Source organism: Anabrus simplex, chromosome 2 (genome assembly GCF_040414725.1).
Source record: "Anabrus simplex isolate iqAnaSimp1 chromosome 2, ASM4041472v1, whole genome shotgun sequence".
Lineage (NCBI taxonomy): Eukaryota > Metazoa > Arthropoda > Insecta > Orthoptera > Tettigoniidae > Anabrus > Anabrus simplex.
In genome coordinates, this window is record NC_090266.1 from 216,980,134 (window position 1) to 216,999,297 (window position 19,164).

The window sequence follows — 19,164 nt, forward strand, 5'->3', positions numbered from 1 at the left end:
CTGAAATGTGTCAATTGGTAAAGAATGCACCATACATACATTAAAAGAGAGTGAAGTGTTTACTAATGACCACGTCCGTAAGCCAAGCCTGATGTCTGAGGCGATGAAGCGGCTTGTGTTGCTGCTGGTCGGAGCGTGTTACATCGCTAAGGCTCAGCAAGCGCCAAGCAATGCATTTCTAATCACCACAGTTCTAAGTACCAAGTCAGATCGTGCAACAGGATAGACAGAATTTTGTTAGTTGAAGTGTACAGTTTAGAAGAGCAGAGATATTCTACAAAGTTCTCAACCTGATATGTTCGAACGATAGCGTCTAATAATATTACTTACTCAATGATCTAATTTAGGTGAAGTGACAGATCGAGACAGAGTAGTTTTATCTATGTTTATAGAGTAAGAAGAAAATAAGGCATACCCTACCAGAATTAGTATAACTAAATTAAGTTTGTTATATATACAGTTCATAGAATTAATTTCACTATCCACCACCTGATGTCAGCCAGCAGATATGGAATAAATTAGCCATCAGTCAACAGCAACAACTTCAAATGTGATTTCAGTTAAATAATTGCTCCCTTAAAATAATAGCTTATCTAAATATACATGAAATGCAGCTGCAATGGAAGCAAATATAATATTCCTTTAGTTTTAAGTACCATATCATATCTGCTCTCCATTTCAATATAAATACATTAATCTTATGCATCTCAGTATGTATTCAAATGATTACATGTAAAAGTCTGATATTCAATTAAACTGAGGCAAATATAATGTTAAATCAAATATTGTTAAAAATTTCGAAAATTACAGGAGCAGAAAAAACTGTTCTAACATTCTGCATGTAACATTCAGTCCCATGTCATTAAAATTTATGGTGCACTAGACTAGTAAGCAATTGCAGCCCCTGACCATGTTCCTGTTTATTCTTAATTAAACAATATATATTGCCCAGTTAAGGCTGTACATCGATATTGTGAGTTCAGTTTGCTGTCCGAAATGCTATTTTGAGAAGATAACTAATTTATCTCTTTTAAAATCATACATCATTAAATGTGAAATGATACAATTTTTGTCAATTTAGGGGGTGTAGAATATCGATGCACAGCATTTAAATATCCGCCACCAAAATCTGAATGAAGGAAAAGCAAGTGGAGAGATGGAATCTTACGTAAACTTCCTCCCATTGGCTGACGTAGCGCACAAGACGTGATAGGCGCAGCAGTCGCACCAAGCTGAGCAGCTTGGCGAGACGAAGGATGCGCAGAGCTCGTCCAGCGTGAAGGATCTGGAAACTCTCACTGAAATCCTGCAACAAAAAGTGTAAGCGCAAGTGACTAATCTTTAGTCCTCAGACCTGAAAAGGATGGATCCTCAAGAGTATGATCCTGAGCAGTACATTTACTATGATGACGGTAGTTCGTTTGATTAGCAGTCACTATTGTTGGAATGAGCTGATATTTCATATCTGTCATTAAAATGTAAATAAAATCTAGGCTGTATTATTTCACAGTATTCATCAATATGTATATTTTATATGTAGAATCTATATTGTAATAATTTTACCTGTAAAACAGTGCTGTATTGCGAACGACAAGGGTAGGACGTGTTGAGTAAGAGTAATACATTTTAACAGCTCTCTGGTGTTAGAAATAATGAATGAAACGTAGTTGGAATATGCAAATATCTTGTTTTCTGAGGAAATGGAATATATCTGGATTTCAAGGAACGGTTTATTTGCCTGGAACCTGTGTGACATTTCCTCAAAACGGATAACATTCACTGGTCAGTTTAAAGAAGGTATACAGTGAGTTTCTCTCATCCGCATCGGCACGCGTGCCCAGCTTATCTGCCTCCCGTTAACTAATCACTTCCCGTTACACAGCGCAGCGACAGCACGGGAATGCCCGCACTTCGCAGTTCAGGTCCGTGCTTAGAATGTGTATTAAAATAATGTTGATCTGTCGCTCCAACTGTTCCCAAGTTGTGAAGTGTTACTTCGGGGTAGAATTTTCATAATTCTTCCACATGTGTACACGGTAGAGGAAAGGGTATTTATGCACGATAATTATGTGAAAACAGAGTCTTGTAGGGAACTCTTTAGGCGTTTTGTAACACAATTTCCAGATGTACGCCCTCCACATAGAGAGATAGTGCTGAAATTCGTAAGCACATTGAGAGGAACTGGTTCTTTATTCGATAAGAAGCGAATTGATAAAAAAAAACGTGTACTTAATGAGGAAAAAGTAAATGAAATCGTAGAAAGATTACAACATACGCCTACAAAATCCCTAAGACGACTTGTACAAGAAGAGCTCAGCGTGGCGGACTACAAAATTGAATCGGAGTTTCCTAAGACAATGCCAGAAATATGAGGATGCATGAGGAGAACATTTCCAATATCGCCTGTCGTAAGGTACGAGCTTATTTTCTTAATTCTTAATTACTAATTTTCTTAATTTTAATTGTTATCTCATGTCATGCAGAGATCCTTGTCCTTGTTGCTATGTCGCGGAGCGGGGAGCGATGAGTCAAAGGGAAGCAGATAAGCTGGGCGCATCTGCCGGCCAACTGATGAATGAGAGAATCTCACTGTAGAAGGAGTGTCAATTGATTCGTTCTTTATAAACAGCTGTACAGCGTACACTCGTCCCCATTCACGTTCGCGTGAGGGAAAGGATGAATAACTTTGTCATCGTTAACTAACTGGAGTGCAGTTCGGTAACTTAAATCTACGACTGGAAAGGGCTTGATATGTTCTTTGCTAGTGTAGCGAGAATAACCAATTCTGTCCTTGGTTTGAAGTACGTGGAAGTATTTAACTTCTCGTGTGTAGGTACTCAAGAGAGCAAGTTCGATCATCTACACGTCGTACATGTTTAGTAATTACGTATGTTGAACGTAGGCCAGTCTGCTATTCTATTCGAAATGTATGTGTCATATTTAAGTTTTCAAGAGCAGATTTCATATTGGTGGGGGGCTAGCGGTAATACTTTTGTAGAAATTGAATTTATTTGCTGTAAATATTTTGTAAACTTAATTATCAAGCCGTAAGTATCCTGGTATGCCTCTGCTGGCGATATGTAGTGTTTACGGTGTACTATGTCTTCTGGTACGGGGTAGAGTAAATTTGTTACTTCCATTGTCCTGTCTCAGTGTCATCCTTGCCTTTGACAATATGAAAGTGACAGAGGTATGAGCGATGCTAGTAATACCATTCCTTATGCAGCCAGTCCCTCTTATGAATGGTGTGAAAATAGCGCTCATACGGTCAGTTTGTGCATGCATTTCAGTGGGCTTGGGAGACTGATATGTAATAGCAACTTCTGGCTCAGTGAGGAAAGAGCTGCAGTCGCTTAAGTGCGACCAGAATCCAGTATTTGGGAGATAGTAGGTTCGAACCCCACTATCGGCAGCACTGAAGATGGTTTTCCGTGGTTTCCCATTTTCACACCAGGCGAATGCTGGGGCTGTACCTTAATTAAGGCCACGACCGCTTCCTTCCCATTCCTAGCCCTTTCCTGTCCCATCGTCGCCATAAGACCTATCTGTGTCGGTCCGACGTAAAGCAACTAGAAAAAAAAATAGCAGTGAGGAAAGCAACGGGAAACTACCTCACTCCTCATTTCCCTAGGCTGTTTATGACAGGTGTTGGCGGAGCTGTGGAGGATCAAACCAGCCTTCGGGCTGAATACCCAACATATAAGTATCCTCGTGGCAGATCAGTTAATTTCATCCAGTGAGTGGTGTATTTCTTGCTTGTTGTTTAAAGCTTGTTGTTTATGGGGTGTATTTCTACTCAACATTATTTTCTGTATAAACTGTAGATTACATAATTCCTTTGTTTTTTAATCAGTTTACCTATCGGTAAGAGCACACTCTTATGCGTGAGTGAAGAAAGGCGTGTCATCCGAATTGGATTTCCGAACAATCTGACATGGCCTGAGGTGAACCGACAAAAATTTTCATTATTTTAATTTCATTTTGAATATGTTTCATTGTAAGTTTACCTTCCTGGCGCCCAAAATTTATTTTATATTTTGTACGATCACAAGTCACAACAAACTTAAAACATACCGGTATTTCATATACCCCGTGGTGTAGGGGTAGGGTGCCTGCCTCTTCCGCGGAGGTCCCGGGTTCGATTCCCGGCCAGGTCAGGGATTTTTACCTGGACCTGAGGGCTGGTTCGAGGTCCGCTCAGCCTACGTGATTAGAATTGAGGAGCTATCTGACGGTGAGATAGCGGCCCCGGTCTAGAAAGCCAAGAATAACGGCCGAGAGGATTCGTCGTGCTGACCACACGACCCTTTTTTATAATCTGCAGGCCTTCGGGCTGAGCAGCGGTCGCTTGGTAGGCCAAAGCCCTTCGAGGGCTGTATTGCCATGGGGGGTATTTCATATAGGTGTGAGGCTAGCTAGGATATATTTGTAAGGATTTAATTTATTTACTGTAATTATTTGTAAACCCTGTCAGTGTGTGGTAGTAGTTTAACAATTATGGCTCAGATAATGAACACGTAAAAAGTAGACTAGATCAAGCAAGAAGGTTGTTTTCTTCTTCTACCGCCTGTCCCACATCTGTGGGGTTGCGGGTGCGAAATGTGACTCACATGTGGATTTAGCCCTGTGCCTTTTTCTGTGGTGGTTGGTAGTGCAGTGTTTTGTCTGAATATGAAGAGGAATTTGTTGGGACAAACACAAACACCCACTCCCCAAGCCAGAAGAACTAATCAGGTGCGATTAAAAACTCCGACCCGGTCGGGAATCGAATGCGGGGCCCTCTGAACTGAAGGTCTCAACGCTGGCCATTCAGCCAATGAGTCGGGCCAAGAAGACGTTTTCTTAAGAAAATAAATATCTTCCCTTCAAATATAGATACACATATCAAAAAAGAAGTTTCAGAAGATGTTTGTGTGGGGCGTGGAATTTTTTGGAAGTAAAATCTGGGCAATAACTGGCTCAGAAAATCAGATTATGGAAGCCTTTGAAATGTCTGTTACGAAGGAATGTTGTAGGTATGATGTGTCGATCGGATCAGAACTGAAGAAATACTAAATCATGTTGGCGAAAGGAGAACGATGTTATGATATTTGGCCAGAAGGAGGCATGGATTGATAGGACATATGTTGGGACACCCAGGACTTGTTCAAGTAGTGTTTGAGGTATGTATAAGAATTGTAGGGGTGGGGATATAAATATTACAAACTGATTAAACTACGTATATGTTGCAACGATCAAGAGGTTAGTTCAGGATAGGTTAGGCCTTACTACAAGAATTTCTGACGTTAACCCAGCCCTAGTATTATAATAATAATTTCGTGTGGCTATTTCTAGCCGAGTGCAACAGTTGTAAGGCAGAACCTCCGATGAGGGTGGGCGGCATCTGCCATGTGTAGGTAACTGCATGTTATTGTGGCGGAGGATAGTGTTATGTGTGGTGTGTGAGTTGCAGGGATGTTGGGGACAGCATAAACAACTAGCCCCCGGGACATTCGAATTAACCAATGAAAGTTAAAATCCCCGACCCGGCCGGGAATGGAACCCGTGGCTCTCTGAACAGATGGCCAGTACGCTGACCATTCAGCCAACGAATCGGACGGCCCTGGTAGTGCTCTTACTGAATACAAAAATGGTGGGACCGCGTCACCATGACCCAATATTCTGAATGTGACGTTTTAAAAAAACCATGATGTTTATATCAATTCATACACATTGACATACATTTACAGACGTTCTCAAGTTAAAAACAAAGTGAAATGTGTTTATTAACCAATCTACAACAACATTATTCAATCAGAAGGAAATGAATTGCAAAGTTACATCTATTAGAACTAGCTCATAAAAATACAAAAATGCTTGGTGTTCAGGGATACTGTCATAATCATGTCCTTAGAGTGTTGTGTTATTTAGGCAACAGAACGTCCATTTGTGTGCATTACACGCAGACATTACATAACGGCTTCCCATGATTTCCACAAACAAACTTGTTACAATATAATCAAAATCTTCCGGGCTATTCTGCCGTGGCGTCGCCTGTGTCCCGCTGGCGACTGCACGCAGCAGAAGCCACAGGAGATGACTACCGTAGCAGTAGTCGAAATGTCTGGCAGGAATGAGAGGAGTAGACCATGGCAGAATAGACTCCGGCCGTGAAAGCCTTCATACCTTGAAAACTTGTTACAGACTGGACAGGAATGAAATGTCTTTCTGTCCTTGTTGCTGAAACAAAACTCACATCTCTTCCTTTTCCAAGAGCCTTCCTCGTGGTCTTTTGCCTTTGTGTGAGTTCCCTCATCTTCTTTGAGTATAAATATTTCAGACCTCAATCTCTTTGGCAGACTCGTCTGCTGCAGTCTCATTCTCATAAAATCCCCAAGCAGTTCCTGTCCTAATAATTTCAGGAACTTCCTGCGAACCATACGCCTGTTCCCACGTTTGTCATTACAAGAAAACACTACATGAGCATTGATTGCAGCTAAATTAAGGATAAATACAAATACACGAACAAATTAAAAGTATGACATCGGATAAAAACTGAACACGAAACTAGTGGCAATAGGTCGCTGTGAACCGGACATGTCAACAATGCACAAGGAATGGGCGCGACCTGAGGTATGGTGACCGGGTTGTGTAGAGAGGGGGGCACCAGGAAGGTACTAGGAGGAGGAATTGCAGTTACTGGAGGGTTGAGGAATTAAAAGTAGAAATGTGTGGTGTTGGGACACGGTGACCCAGCGCCACCATTCTTGGATTTTAAGGAACCAACTGTAAGGCACAAAATTGAACAGTTCATAGCGATTCCCTTCATTCCCTTGGATGACTTATATGAGATTTTCGATATGTTGTATGATGATGTAGAAGACGACCGTTTGGAGTTTGCATATTATATCAAGTATGGAAGGGCGTCGAGGTCATGATCATAAAAGACTCATCCCTCCCGGTTTTTCGCCAGAGGTGTGGAATGTGTATGAGACAACACTGCCAGGTCATCAAAGAACAAATAATTATGTTGAAGGATTTCACTCTAAATTTCAGAAGATGGTTATGATGACTCATCACGTCAGCGTGTGGCGATTCATGCAGCACGTAACAGCAGAGAGAACGTAGTTCCCTACTCATAGAGTAACTGGCTGGTAATGAAACCACAAGGCAACGTGTAAACGAGAAGTACCTCACTAACCAAACTCGCATATTACGCTATATACGGCGTTTATTAACGATCTGCCGAACGAAATTCGAAGTGAATGCAGATTATTTGCGGACGACTGTATAATATACAGAAAAATACATAATGCTGGCGATACTAGATTATTACAAGCCGATATAAATATACTCCATAAATGGGAACTCGATAACAAAATGAAAATAAATACTCGAAAATGCAGTCTCATAAGAATGGGAAAGAAACATGGGCAAGGGGACTTTCAATATTGTCTTGGATCGGACGCTCTGATAGAGAGTGACTCATGCAGGCACCTACAGTAGGATTCCACGTAAAGACAGGTCTAAAATGGGACACCCACGTAGGAAGTGTCATTTCTAAAGCGTTTAAGTCCTTACACTTCGTGATGAGGGTGCTAAAGGGCAGCAGTTCCCAGGTGAAGGCGCAGGGCTTTGTATCACTCATTAGGCTAGTCCTGGAATATGGAGCAGCCATATGGGATCCTTACCAAACACGACTCATTAAGGAACTTAAGATGGTACAGCGAAAAGCTGCAAGATTTGTGCTTAACGATTTCAATCCTAGAAGTAGTTTGACAAGTATGATAGAAAAAGCTTGGGTGGGAGACACTGGGGACTAGGAGGAAACGAACACGGTTATGTGCCATGTATAATGCCAGCTTGGGGAGAGTTGAACAGTCGACTAGAAAAGTCTTGCTACATAAGCAGGACAGATCATCCACATAAAGTAAAAGGTAGATTGCAGAAAACTAACTATGGTAAATATTCGTTTGTGAATAGATGATTGGAATGCATTACCTGCAGCTGTCCTAGAGCCTTTTCCCAAAAAATGTAAGATGTTTCAAGAATAGACTCCTGCATTCTGTAAATTGTGTATTAATTTCTATGTGATGGTGTCATATTTTTAACGTAACGCTCAACCCACTGTAAATTGTAGTACGAAGGCATCTGAATTATTTAAGGCATGTGTGAATTTGTATATGAAAGTGCTGTATTTACAATGCTAACGTAATAGTTAGTAACAGGACTGCTCAATCTACTGTAAGTCATAGTGTAACATTTTGAAATACTTACGGTACGTGTGAATTTGTATATGACGGTGTTGTAATGTTAAGCTAGTGGTAAGCTCAACCTATAGTATTGTAAGCCGTAGTGTTAAGCACTGAAAATACTTGAGTTGTGTGTGAATTTGTATATAAGATAATGGCGTGTGGCCTCCGACGAGGCCTGGTGCAGGTCTTTCGAGCTGACACCGCATAGGTGACCTGCGCGTCTAAGAGGATAGGGCTCTACCTATGAAGAATTCTGACGCTGAAGACGGCACACACACCCAGCCCCCGAGCCGTCGGAATTAACCAATGAAGGTTAAAATCCGAAACCCGGCCGGGAATCGAACCGGGACCCTAAGGACCGAAGGCCAGCACGCTAACCATTTAGCCTTGGAGCCGGACAATTTGTACAGGATGACACTGGATTTAGAATGCAAAAAGTAGTAGAAATTCTTGTAATATTTTCTTTCCTTGGCATTGCTTGTCGTACTATTGTCTTTGTAGTTGTTGTTGTTGTTGTTGCAAGTCATAGTGTAAAATTTTGAAATACTTAAGGTACGTATGAATTTGTATAAGAACGTGTTGTAATGTTAAGCACAGGAAATACTTAAGTTGTATACGATGATGCCGGATTTAGGATGTTAAACTAGTAGTATTGCTTGTTGTACTCTTGTCGTTGTAGTAGTAGTAATTGTTGTTGTTGTTCTTGGGTAATTATGTTTTAACTTCACTTTATTATCACACTACTGTAAGTGATCATTGCCACCGGGATATTTCCCAATTCGATGTCCTTGTTAATAATAATATGAAACATTGTACGCAATTACCAGATGTACGTATCAGGATGACAAAATATAAAACAGTATCTCTGTGCAATATCGTGCCACATTAAACCGTACGTTCCACCTGCTGACCAGACACTGCTACAAAATGTTGTGAACCAGCCAAAAGAGTAATGCAAAACATAAAATGATCACGTAATCAATTTTGAAAGTAAATTTTTGGATATTGTTCTCATAAATCAGGGCCTCTCAGGGTGCATGCGTCTGGTGCATGCACTGTGCCCGGTGCAAAAGAGGACTTCGCTTCGTTGACTAGAGTGCAGACACCCACTCCTCGATTTGGAGCAATAGTGCTGTCTCTCTCTTTCCCCACGCCTGTCTCGCTCGCTCCTCCTGTCTCCCTCTTCCTCACTTGCTCCGTAGCGCTCCAAATACGAGCCGAGTTGAGCCGAGCTTAGCTGAGTAGCCCAGAGACGAAGCGTTGGTCCGAGCCGAGCCAAGCGGGACCGATGCACTGTGCACAGGAACTCTGCACAGCTGTTTGCACGCGTGAGATTTTGGGCGTTTGAGAGGCCCTGTAATAAATGGTATCTGGCCACTTACTCTTGGACATTTTAGTACGGACTGTTCAACAATGGATATTTATTCCCTGGTCATTTTTTCTTTGACGTTATTCTTTTTGGACATTTTTCTCATGGAGAATTTCACTAGGACATTATAACCTGGAAGGGCGTGTAAGGGACGCAAATCTTGGTCACCACTGGAATAGTAACATGTATAGGGTGAGTCCCGGAAGTGCTTCCCTAACAGTGTAATCAGAACAGCCTAGTGGGCGGGTGATTCAGCGATATGACCATTCAGCCTTACGTATTCCAAAAATACGCCCGATCTCAAATTCTGGTACCTGGGCGAAATCTCTTCGATTGCGTTGTAGAAGCATGTCGAGTGGTCGACGACCTTACTACGGCAGGAAGCAGCGTTACACTACGCACGACCAGCTTCTGCGAACCTTTACCCAGACCACGGGTGGCTGCAAGTTCGTGGCTTCTGGTGGTAAGGTCGTTCAGCTAAGCACGCCACTTCGCTCATCATTTCATTATCTGCTTGAGGTGTAACTGAATGCTGACTTTTGCAACAAGACTGCAACTCCTTCTTGGTGCGTGATTTATTTTGTTGATAAATGTATATCGTACTAGGGTAGAGGATTTTAGATTGTGATTTAAGATTATACGTTATCTTATAGTTTGACAAAACTTATTTATGAAAATCTGAGAAAATCCATAAACAGAACTACTACTGTCAACATTCCAGCGAGTCAATCCATTGTTTGAGCTACGACAGTGAGTTACACAATTGCACCGTATGGCCTATTGGGTTGAGGCTATAGGAACTGTGCGGAATGGAGCTACAGAAATGATCCTCTGAAGACAGTTCAGATAAAGAATATCTGATGTTGAAACGGCGAAACTGAAGAATTAATACACTATTAGCCATTAACATTGCAACGCTATGAGTACCAAGAAAAACGAAAAACAGATTAGCACACAGAGAGCTTACGGAACTCGGGTGAAATTGTCGCATTTATTTTTTATTTCGATTTACACACGTGGGGGAAGTCAGTATATTGAGGCACTTCTGTGTGGACATATTGCTCCTGAGACATCACAGCTCAGAGAAGAAGAAAAGTCGATGTTTGCACAGGGTACCGTAGCCCATGCAATGTTAAATTTTTGCCAAAATTCATCTGCTGGAGCCACGAATGATCTGCAATGTACCAGATATTTTGGCATCATACACCACGCATGTTCATTAGATTCGACAAGCATAAAGACCATGGAAAATTAATGCAGTAACCATCCATCTATTGTCGGAACAGGTTTTCCTACCGATAAATGACACTGAGAAGGTCATTAAAATAAAGAACAACAACAGAATCTATCACCTGAGATATGTACCAGTGACTGGAATGTATACTGGGCGCACGTGGCACTGGAGTTCAATGACACCATATACCAAAGAGCGAAATAACACCTGGTGCCAGATCAATATGGGGGCGTAAAATGCGGAATTCGCCTAGCCTGTTGCCACAGTGTCACCAGACACAGAATCAGGCAGCTCCAGATTGAAATGAGAATTGTTGGAAAAGATGACTGCTTGCTAGTCTTCATTAGGTATGTGACGCTTTAGGCACCACTGAAGACACAGATACTTTCGCGAGGAGTTAAGTGGAGCTGGATCAATGGACGGCTTCAAAATAAAATTCGATTTCTGCACTGCATGTTTGAACCGTTCGAGTGGAAATTGGGAGAATTCCCGCTTATGCGACCACCAGTGCCTCGGAAGAATATTCCACAGCCTGAAAGTGATGCATTTCCCCACGATGTTAGTTAAAAAACTCTTCTAAGAGCTTCCGTAATATTACATGTTATAAAACTCATTTTTTTGTCCGTATTGAAAATGCAGAGTTCAAAAACAATAAAGGCGATCTTTAATCCACCTATTCAATACATTAATTTCCACTTATAGTGGTTACATTAACATAGTATCAGTATGTAACCACTATAAGTGGAAATTAATGTGGTTACATAAACATATCAGTATGTAACCACTATAAGTGGAAATTAATGTATTGAATAGGTGGATTAAAGATCGCCTTTATTGTTTTTGAGCTTCCGTATTATTCAAAATCATACAATCGGTCAGCAAACGTGCTTTCCAAACAACGGCTCTCTATCCTCATCTCTTTTACAGCTTCTCAAGAGCGTGTCCAACCTACGTGACAGGTAATTGTGCTGCGCTCTTGATAATATTATCGTTCTCTCATCTCATCTTTTGATCGACCTGATGTCTCCTTCCTGTATAGTAATTTGAATGACCTATCGTGTAATGTGGGCGTGGTTACTGAAATAAATAATTCAAATACTACTAGTAGGACCCCCAAGAGATCACATAGCATTCAACAATGTGCATTGAGCATACTAATATAATCTAGGAATACACATTAATAACCAAGCCCTTACTAAGTAGATACACATGGCACGGAGCAGTCAGTATCCGTTTTCCGTCTGAGCCGACAAACTCCTAACTGATGAAGACTGCTACAAGAAGCGATTCTGTTATTGACAACTCGTCATACAGCAGCTCTTATCGCTACAGCACGTTATGAGTTGATGTTGAGTGAACTACAAAGTTGATACTTAAGGGAACACTTTATCGAATAAAAGATAGATCTACTAGTCCTACAGAACATGGCAGTTTAGTAATCAGAGAATGTTGTTTTCTGTGTGTGCTATTGTTTTTCATGTTGCTGATGTCTTTAAATTTATTTATTTATTTATTTATTATTTATTTATGTATTTATTTATTTTTTATTTATTTATTCCTTTTAATACGGGTACTTCGTTAAGGGATTAGTTGCGGATGCGTGTACTCGTCTCTATATTCACATAAGGATAACATGTGCTAGTGTGATGATTGTGTAATCGTCTGCTTGATTCTAATATTCCTTCAGTTTAGACTTGGGGTAAGTAATCCAGGCCTTGAAATAAGCCACCATTGCAGAATTTACTTTAAGTGAATATGGGGACGACCCAGGGGAAAATGTCATTCAGGATGACTTGTATTAGCATTGATTTTCCAATTACCGGGCGAGTTAGCCGTGTGGTTAGGGGCGCGCAGCTGTGAGCTCGCATCTGGGAGGTAGTGGGTTTTAATCACACTGTCGGCAGCCCTGAAGATGGTTTTCCGTGGTTTCCCATTTTTACACCAGGATAATGCTGGGACTGTACCATAATTAAGGCCACGGCCGCTTCCTTTCCATTCCTAGGCCTTTCCTGTCTCATCGTCGCCGTAAGACCTATCTGTGTCGGTGCGACGTAAAGCAAATAGCGATTTTCCAATTTAAATTTCTCATGGGACTTGGCCGTGCGGTTAGCGTCGCGTAGCAGTGAGTTTGCATTCGGGAGATGGTGGGTTCGAATCCCACCGTTGTCAACCCTGAAGATGGTTTCCAGTGTCTTCCCATTTTCCACCCCAGGCTGTACCATAATTAAGGCCGCGGCCGCTAACTTCCCAGTCCTAGCCATTTACCATCATTGCGTCGCCGAAAACATTCGATATGTTTGTGAGACGCTAAATCACTAGCAAGGAAAAAGTCAATCTCTCGCCCCCTCTTCACCTGTCTGATTCTCTTCCAGTCTGAACTGCGGGTATCTGGATACCATTCTGTACACGATGCCACTACGACCGCCGCTGCGACTATGAAAGGCGTCTGATTACTTGATGTTTTGAAGTGCAACGCGATAACAGGAGAACGGGTGGAGCAAGGGAGTTTAGTGACTTCGAACGTGGAATGGCTATTGGTTGCCAAATCAGTAAGCAACCACTCATGGCCATTTCCGCTCTTCTCAAGTTGTCCAGGTCGACTGTTAGGGGCGTGATTGTGAAGTAGAATCGGAAAAGAAATAACCACAAGAAGACCGCAGGGCGTAAGCCACGTGTATTTTCCAACAGGGTCCGTCAAGCATTGAAGAACGTGGTACGGAAAAACTGCATGGCATCGTGTGACACCATCAACCGTGAATTCCGCGGTGCCACTGACCGTGCAGCTAGCACTATGGCTGTGCGTCGGGAGATACATGGACTGGAGTTCAAGGCTCAGGCACCTCTCCAAAAGCCGGACATTTCACCGACGAACGCTAAGAGCCTTGTTCGGTGGTGTTAACAGAGCCACCACTGGTTGTGGATGAACGGAGACGAGTGGTTTGGAGTGATGAATCACATCGTATTACATGGCCGTCAGATGGGAGGGTTTGGGAGTGGTGAATAGGCTACCAGGCGAACGATGCATGGCAGTCTACACAGTGACTGCAGTGAAATTTGGCGGAGGTGGGGTTACACTATAGGGGTGCTTCTTATGGAAGGGTCTTACCCTTTCATAATACTACAGCACGTTAAAGGCGGAAGTTTATGAAGACATCTTGACGAGCTGCACGTCGTCCACGGTAGAAGATCAGTTCGGAGGGGATTAAAGTGTTTTATCATGATAATACTTCCTATCATAAAGCGGGATCTGCTTGTAAGTGGTTTATGGACATTAAGGCTCCAAAAATGGACTGGGAAGCCTAGAACCCCGACTTCGATACCATCGAACATCTCTGGGATGAACTAGAACGGCGACTTCGCCCATTGCAATAACTGCACTTGCTACAGCGTAGCAGGAAGAATCGTCTGCCATTCCCCCGCAGTGTTCCGATACTTAGCAGATAGTCTCCCTCACAAGAGTTCGAGCACTAAGAAACGGCGGTGGTGTCCCCCAATGGACAGGATATCCGAGAAACTCGAGGAGAGTTTCAAGTAGGTATCTGGATACGATTGATTAGATAGTGTACTGGAATATTAGCCGAATAATCTATCATAAACAAGGACTTGTATTTTAAATTTAGAAAATAATTTCCATTAAATCTTACGGCTTTCCGAAAGGCATCTGCTTTCATCGAATTCACCTGAGTGTTGAAAATAATAACTTACAATGGTGGGGAATTGTTTGGTTATCGGTATACAAAGGCATTACAATATTTTATGTCAATTTATGTTTACTAGGTCTAATACGAGTGATATTTAAACCAATGCTACTTCGACAGGACATTAGTCATTGGCTACGACAGCACGTACGGTCGAGGTTGGTTTATTACGGGGAAATGAACCTAAATTTAGGATGAGGATTATGGCGATGATTATGGATATGATGAACCACGCTACAGCAAAATCTGGTGCTTACCTGGTTGAAAATAAGGAAGATGTAGTCGAGCGGGATGGAGCTGATAAGGTCCAAGAAGAACCACGTCTTCAGGTAGTGCTTTGCTATAAGCTTGGGGTCAAGTATCACTTGTTCTGCGTTGTCCTGCTGCATGATTCCTGCAACAAGAACAACGAACATACACAGTTAGATCATTAATTTTAGGCAAATACACTAATTCTCATTTAATGCTGTATGATAAATACTATTGTCTGAAATTTTACAGTGAAATGCTCATATTCTTATCGCTTTTCATAAGATGTTGAGGAAAAGTATGACAGAGTTTTGGAATGTTTGCAGTTCTGATCAAGTCTTCATATCTCTTATTCATTGACAAGAGAGCTTTATAGGCCTACCACTCTGGAGTTGACTTGCTGTGATTCCCAGGTTATTTCAGTTTTCTATACATTTTTTGGGCATTCGTTTGAAATAATCCTTACATTAGTTTTCAGTAGTTCAAGGTGTTACGTGATTTATATATATGTTACGTATGTGTAAATAAATTCCACTCTAAGCTTTTCATTTTAAGAAGAATCGTTCATTCCTGGAAGCAAAAATATTGAACCAATATACCAAACAATGTTTTTTAACTCCATCCGATATTATAAGTTTAATATACCACCACGTTCTTTTCAGGAAACATTCCCGTATATGGAGTAGGTTTGACAAGTACTAATAAGAATTGCGATGAAACAAGCGTTATTTTAGACAATAAATATAATAAATATCTGATATGTACCGGCTCTTTTGCCTTCAGTAAATAAATGAATAAATAAATCAATATATACAACGTCGATTTTTCCAACAGTTTGTCCCATTCTATGTGGCATTAACCCAAAAGAATACCACATCTATTATTCGGACCATGGAATCATATGCGATGTAGACCATCGTATAGAACTGTGTAGATTAAGGTAGACCTGTACTTAACATAAGATTGGTCTTTATCAGGGAGGGGTAGAGAATTTGTGCGTGCCAGTCTCTGCATGGGACAGAAGGAAATTACGTGACGATGAAGCATTTCACCGTACTGATATTAACTGAACAGGCATTTAGTTACGATTAACACAAAATAGAACATTATTTAAGACGGTTATGGCTTGATGTTCATGATGATGATAATTGTTTATGTTACTGCTGTTGTATTGAAACTATGTGAGTCTTGCTCTTGATGATATGACTAGAAGATAAAACGTAATAGAAGAAGTAAAACTGTCTTCAGCTCTCGAGGAATAAAAGTTTGAATGCATTTACTCCTCACATCGTCGGATTAGAAAATCTGCATTAAAATTACCTAAAAGGATAGGCCTAAACATAAAGTATTTCGTCTCAAGGGTCCCTCAGTTTTACCAGTTCCTGAAATCACCTGCCGTGATCTTTATGAAGGTCGAGCACTTCTACGTGCGATTGATCAATGTCGCCGAAATCTGAGTCTGAGTACATAAATTGGTTTACTATTTTGGCACTGAACAGAACAGTTAGTTGTAGCAGAGGGAAGTTACAGCCTCCTCTGAATACCAAGAAATATTTTGCTTTAAGTTTGTGTAAATATTGCTACACTGTGTGACTATCTGCAAAATGATCGTTCACCCTAATGACTCTTCTTTCATATCATCATTCTGAGGTAGTAATGAACACTGAATCTCTAAATTAAAAGGGTGTTTTTGAAGGCTTGGCGTTACAATGGATTAACTTGATTTATCCATTGTATGATACTTCATTATTTTCGAAGGGGATTTGACTGAGTACTTCATTTTGGTAGAAGAAATTAAACTCGATTTATCTTCATTATCATGAAAAGAGAGTCACTAAATTGGATTACTTTATGCTTTAGTTTATAGTTTCCTATGAGTTTTTGTCCGTTTTAGGTGGTATCATTACAAAATTCACATCTACAAATGTTGTTATTTCAACACACTACTCTTTTTTCTTCAACCGAAAAATACAATAAACGAAGTACATACGGAATATTTCTGTAGTGTAGTGGTTAGCGTGATTAGCTGCCCCCCCCCCGGAGGCCCGGATTGGATTCCCGGCTCTGCCACGAAATTTGAAAAGTGGTACGAGGGCTGGAACGGGGTGCACTCAGCCTCGGAAGGTCAACTGAGTAGAGGGGGGTTCGATTCCCACTTCACCCATCCTCGAAGTGGTTTTCCGTGGTTTCCCACTTCTCCTCCAGGCAAGTGACGGGATGGTACATAACTTAAGGCCACGACCGCTTCCTTCCCTCTTCCTTGCCTGTCCCTTCCAATCTTCCCATCCCTCCACAGGGTCCCTGTTCAGCATAGCAGGTCAGGCCGCCTGGGCGAGGTACTGGTCATTCACCCCAGTTGTATCCCCCGACTCAAAGTCTCACGCTCCAGAACACTGCCCTTGAGGCGGTAGAGGTGGGATCCCTCGGTGAGTCCGCGGGAAAAGCCGATCCTTGAGGATAAACGGATTAAGAAAGAAAGAAAGAAAGAAAGAAGGAAAGAAAGAAAGATATACATAGTATTAGTTACGGCGGTGTTCCCGAGGTACTCACATCCATCTGTATCCGACACATTACTTCGTAGCTGATTTTTATGTTATGAAGAAGTAGATAATCTGAGGTATTTCACATTCTGCTCCCCTCCACCCCACCCGTTCTTGGATAATAACCAGCACCAACCTTGTGAAAAGCCACCCATAAAGGCGGTAATTTATGACTGTCTCCTCTTTCCTGAAGGAATCTTTGAGCTCTTCAGCTTTCAAAGTCCTCGTTTTAGTAGCCAGTACGTGATGGAAGAGAGCACGAGGTAGATCTGTAAAACTAGAGAAAAAGCAAAACTCATAGCCCCAGTTGTTTCCTTCAGGTGGCAGAAGAAGGCGTGTCCTAGCCTCAAGCACGTACTCTGTTCGAGTAATTGGCTATTCTGCCCTCACAAATGAGTATTTCCGAAAACGAGATAATCATTTATTTGTAAGTAGTCTGGCTGCATGACTCAATTGGATGTTTGCTGGGTATCTAAACCAAAGTCCGGCTCCATGGCTATATGGTTAGCTTACTGGCCTTTGAGGGTCCTGGGTTTGATTCCCTTCCAGGTTGGGGATTTGAACCTTAATTGCTTAATTCCTCTTGCTCGGTGATTGGGTTTGTGTGCCACATTGAACATTAGATTTAATTATGCCAGGTTGAGTGGCTCAGACGATTGAGGTGCTGGCCTTCTGAACCCAACTTGGCAGGTTCCATCCTGGTTCAGTCCGGTGGTATTTGAAAGTACTCAAATACGTCAGCCTCATGTCGGTAGATTTACTGGCACCTAAAACAACTCCCTTGGGACAAAATTCCAGCACATCGGCGTCTCCGAAAGCTGTACAAGTAGTTAGTGGGCGTCAAACCAATAACATTATTAGATTTCATCATAGGTAGGGCCTCATCCTCACATAAGCTCAGGCCGCCTATAGGAGTCAATTCGGAGGCCATACACTATCATCATCATCATCATCATCATCTAAACCAAAAATCGCAGTTTCAAATCTGGTTCCGTTTGACACCATTTACGGGGTTTTGTATGAGAATTACCCATACGAAATGAATCTCACGAGAAGAAAACGATAACTTACAGATATCTAAGTAAACTTAATTATAATTGGAATGTTGATCACTATCATTACTATTGTAGTTGTACTGAGCCTGCCAAACCAACGTCTGTAATGGTCTGTCCAACTGAAAAGTGTTGGAATTCTTAACTACACTGAACATCACTGATCTACCTGTAGGCCTATGTTTTGCAAATAGAAGAGAAATACATAGACAAAAGTACACTGATGTTATAATTGGGTGAAGGTAGGGATAGAGGCGTATGGTGCATTCATAAGCTATGGTAGACCGTAAAGACAATCTGATCTTCATCTGGCCCCCTCTGGGTCAAGCGATGGTCTTCTCAAGAACATAGGTTCATAGTCGCTATAAGACCTATATGTGTCGGTGCGACGTAAAGCCAATTTTAAAAGAAATGTTTTAACATGACCGTATTCCTCTGTATATTGGACTCCTTTGTGATATTATCTTGGATAGTCCATCATGTACCTTACCCGACTACTTGGCTGAATGGTCAGCGTTGAGGCCTTCAGTTCAGAGGATCCCGGGTTCGATTCCCGGCCGGGTCGGGAATTTTAATCGCGTCTACTTAATTCTTCTGGCTCGAGAACAGGGCGTTTTTGTATGTTCCAACATTCTCCTCTTCATATTCACACAATACATCACGCTGCCAACCACCACTGAAACATACTATAGTGATTACATCCCTCAATGTAGGGTTGGCGTAAGGAAGGGCATCCGGCGATAAAACAGGACATCTACATGTGTGACACAGTTCTCACGTGGGAAAAG

The 19,164-nt window shown here is 41.6% G+C and overlaps 1 protein-coding gene across 2 annotated transcripts in view; it reads right to left on the bottom strand.

Annotated features, from left to right (window-relative positions):
• Positions 1 to 19,164, bottom strand: part of Ih (hyperpolarization activated cyclic nucleotide gated potassium channel Ih) — a 945,440-nt gene that overhangs the window by 129,882 nt on the left and 796,394 nt on the right. For both annotated transcript variants that reach the window (XM_067140514.2, XM_068226134.1), the window contains exons 3-4: positions 14,793 to 14,929; positions 1,169 to 1,306 (exon numbers count right to left, since the gene is read on the bottom strand). In XM_067140514.2, coding sequence (XP_066996615.2) covers positions 1,169 to 1,306; positions 14,793 to 14,929 — 275 coding nt within the window. The remainder of the gene's footprint in view (positions 1 to 1,168; positions 1,307 to 14,792; positions 14,930 to 19,164) is intronic.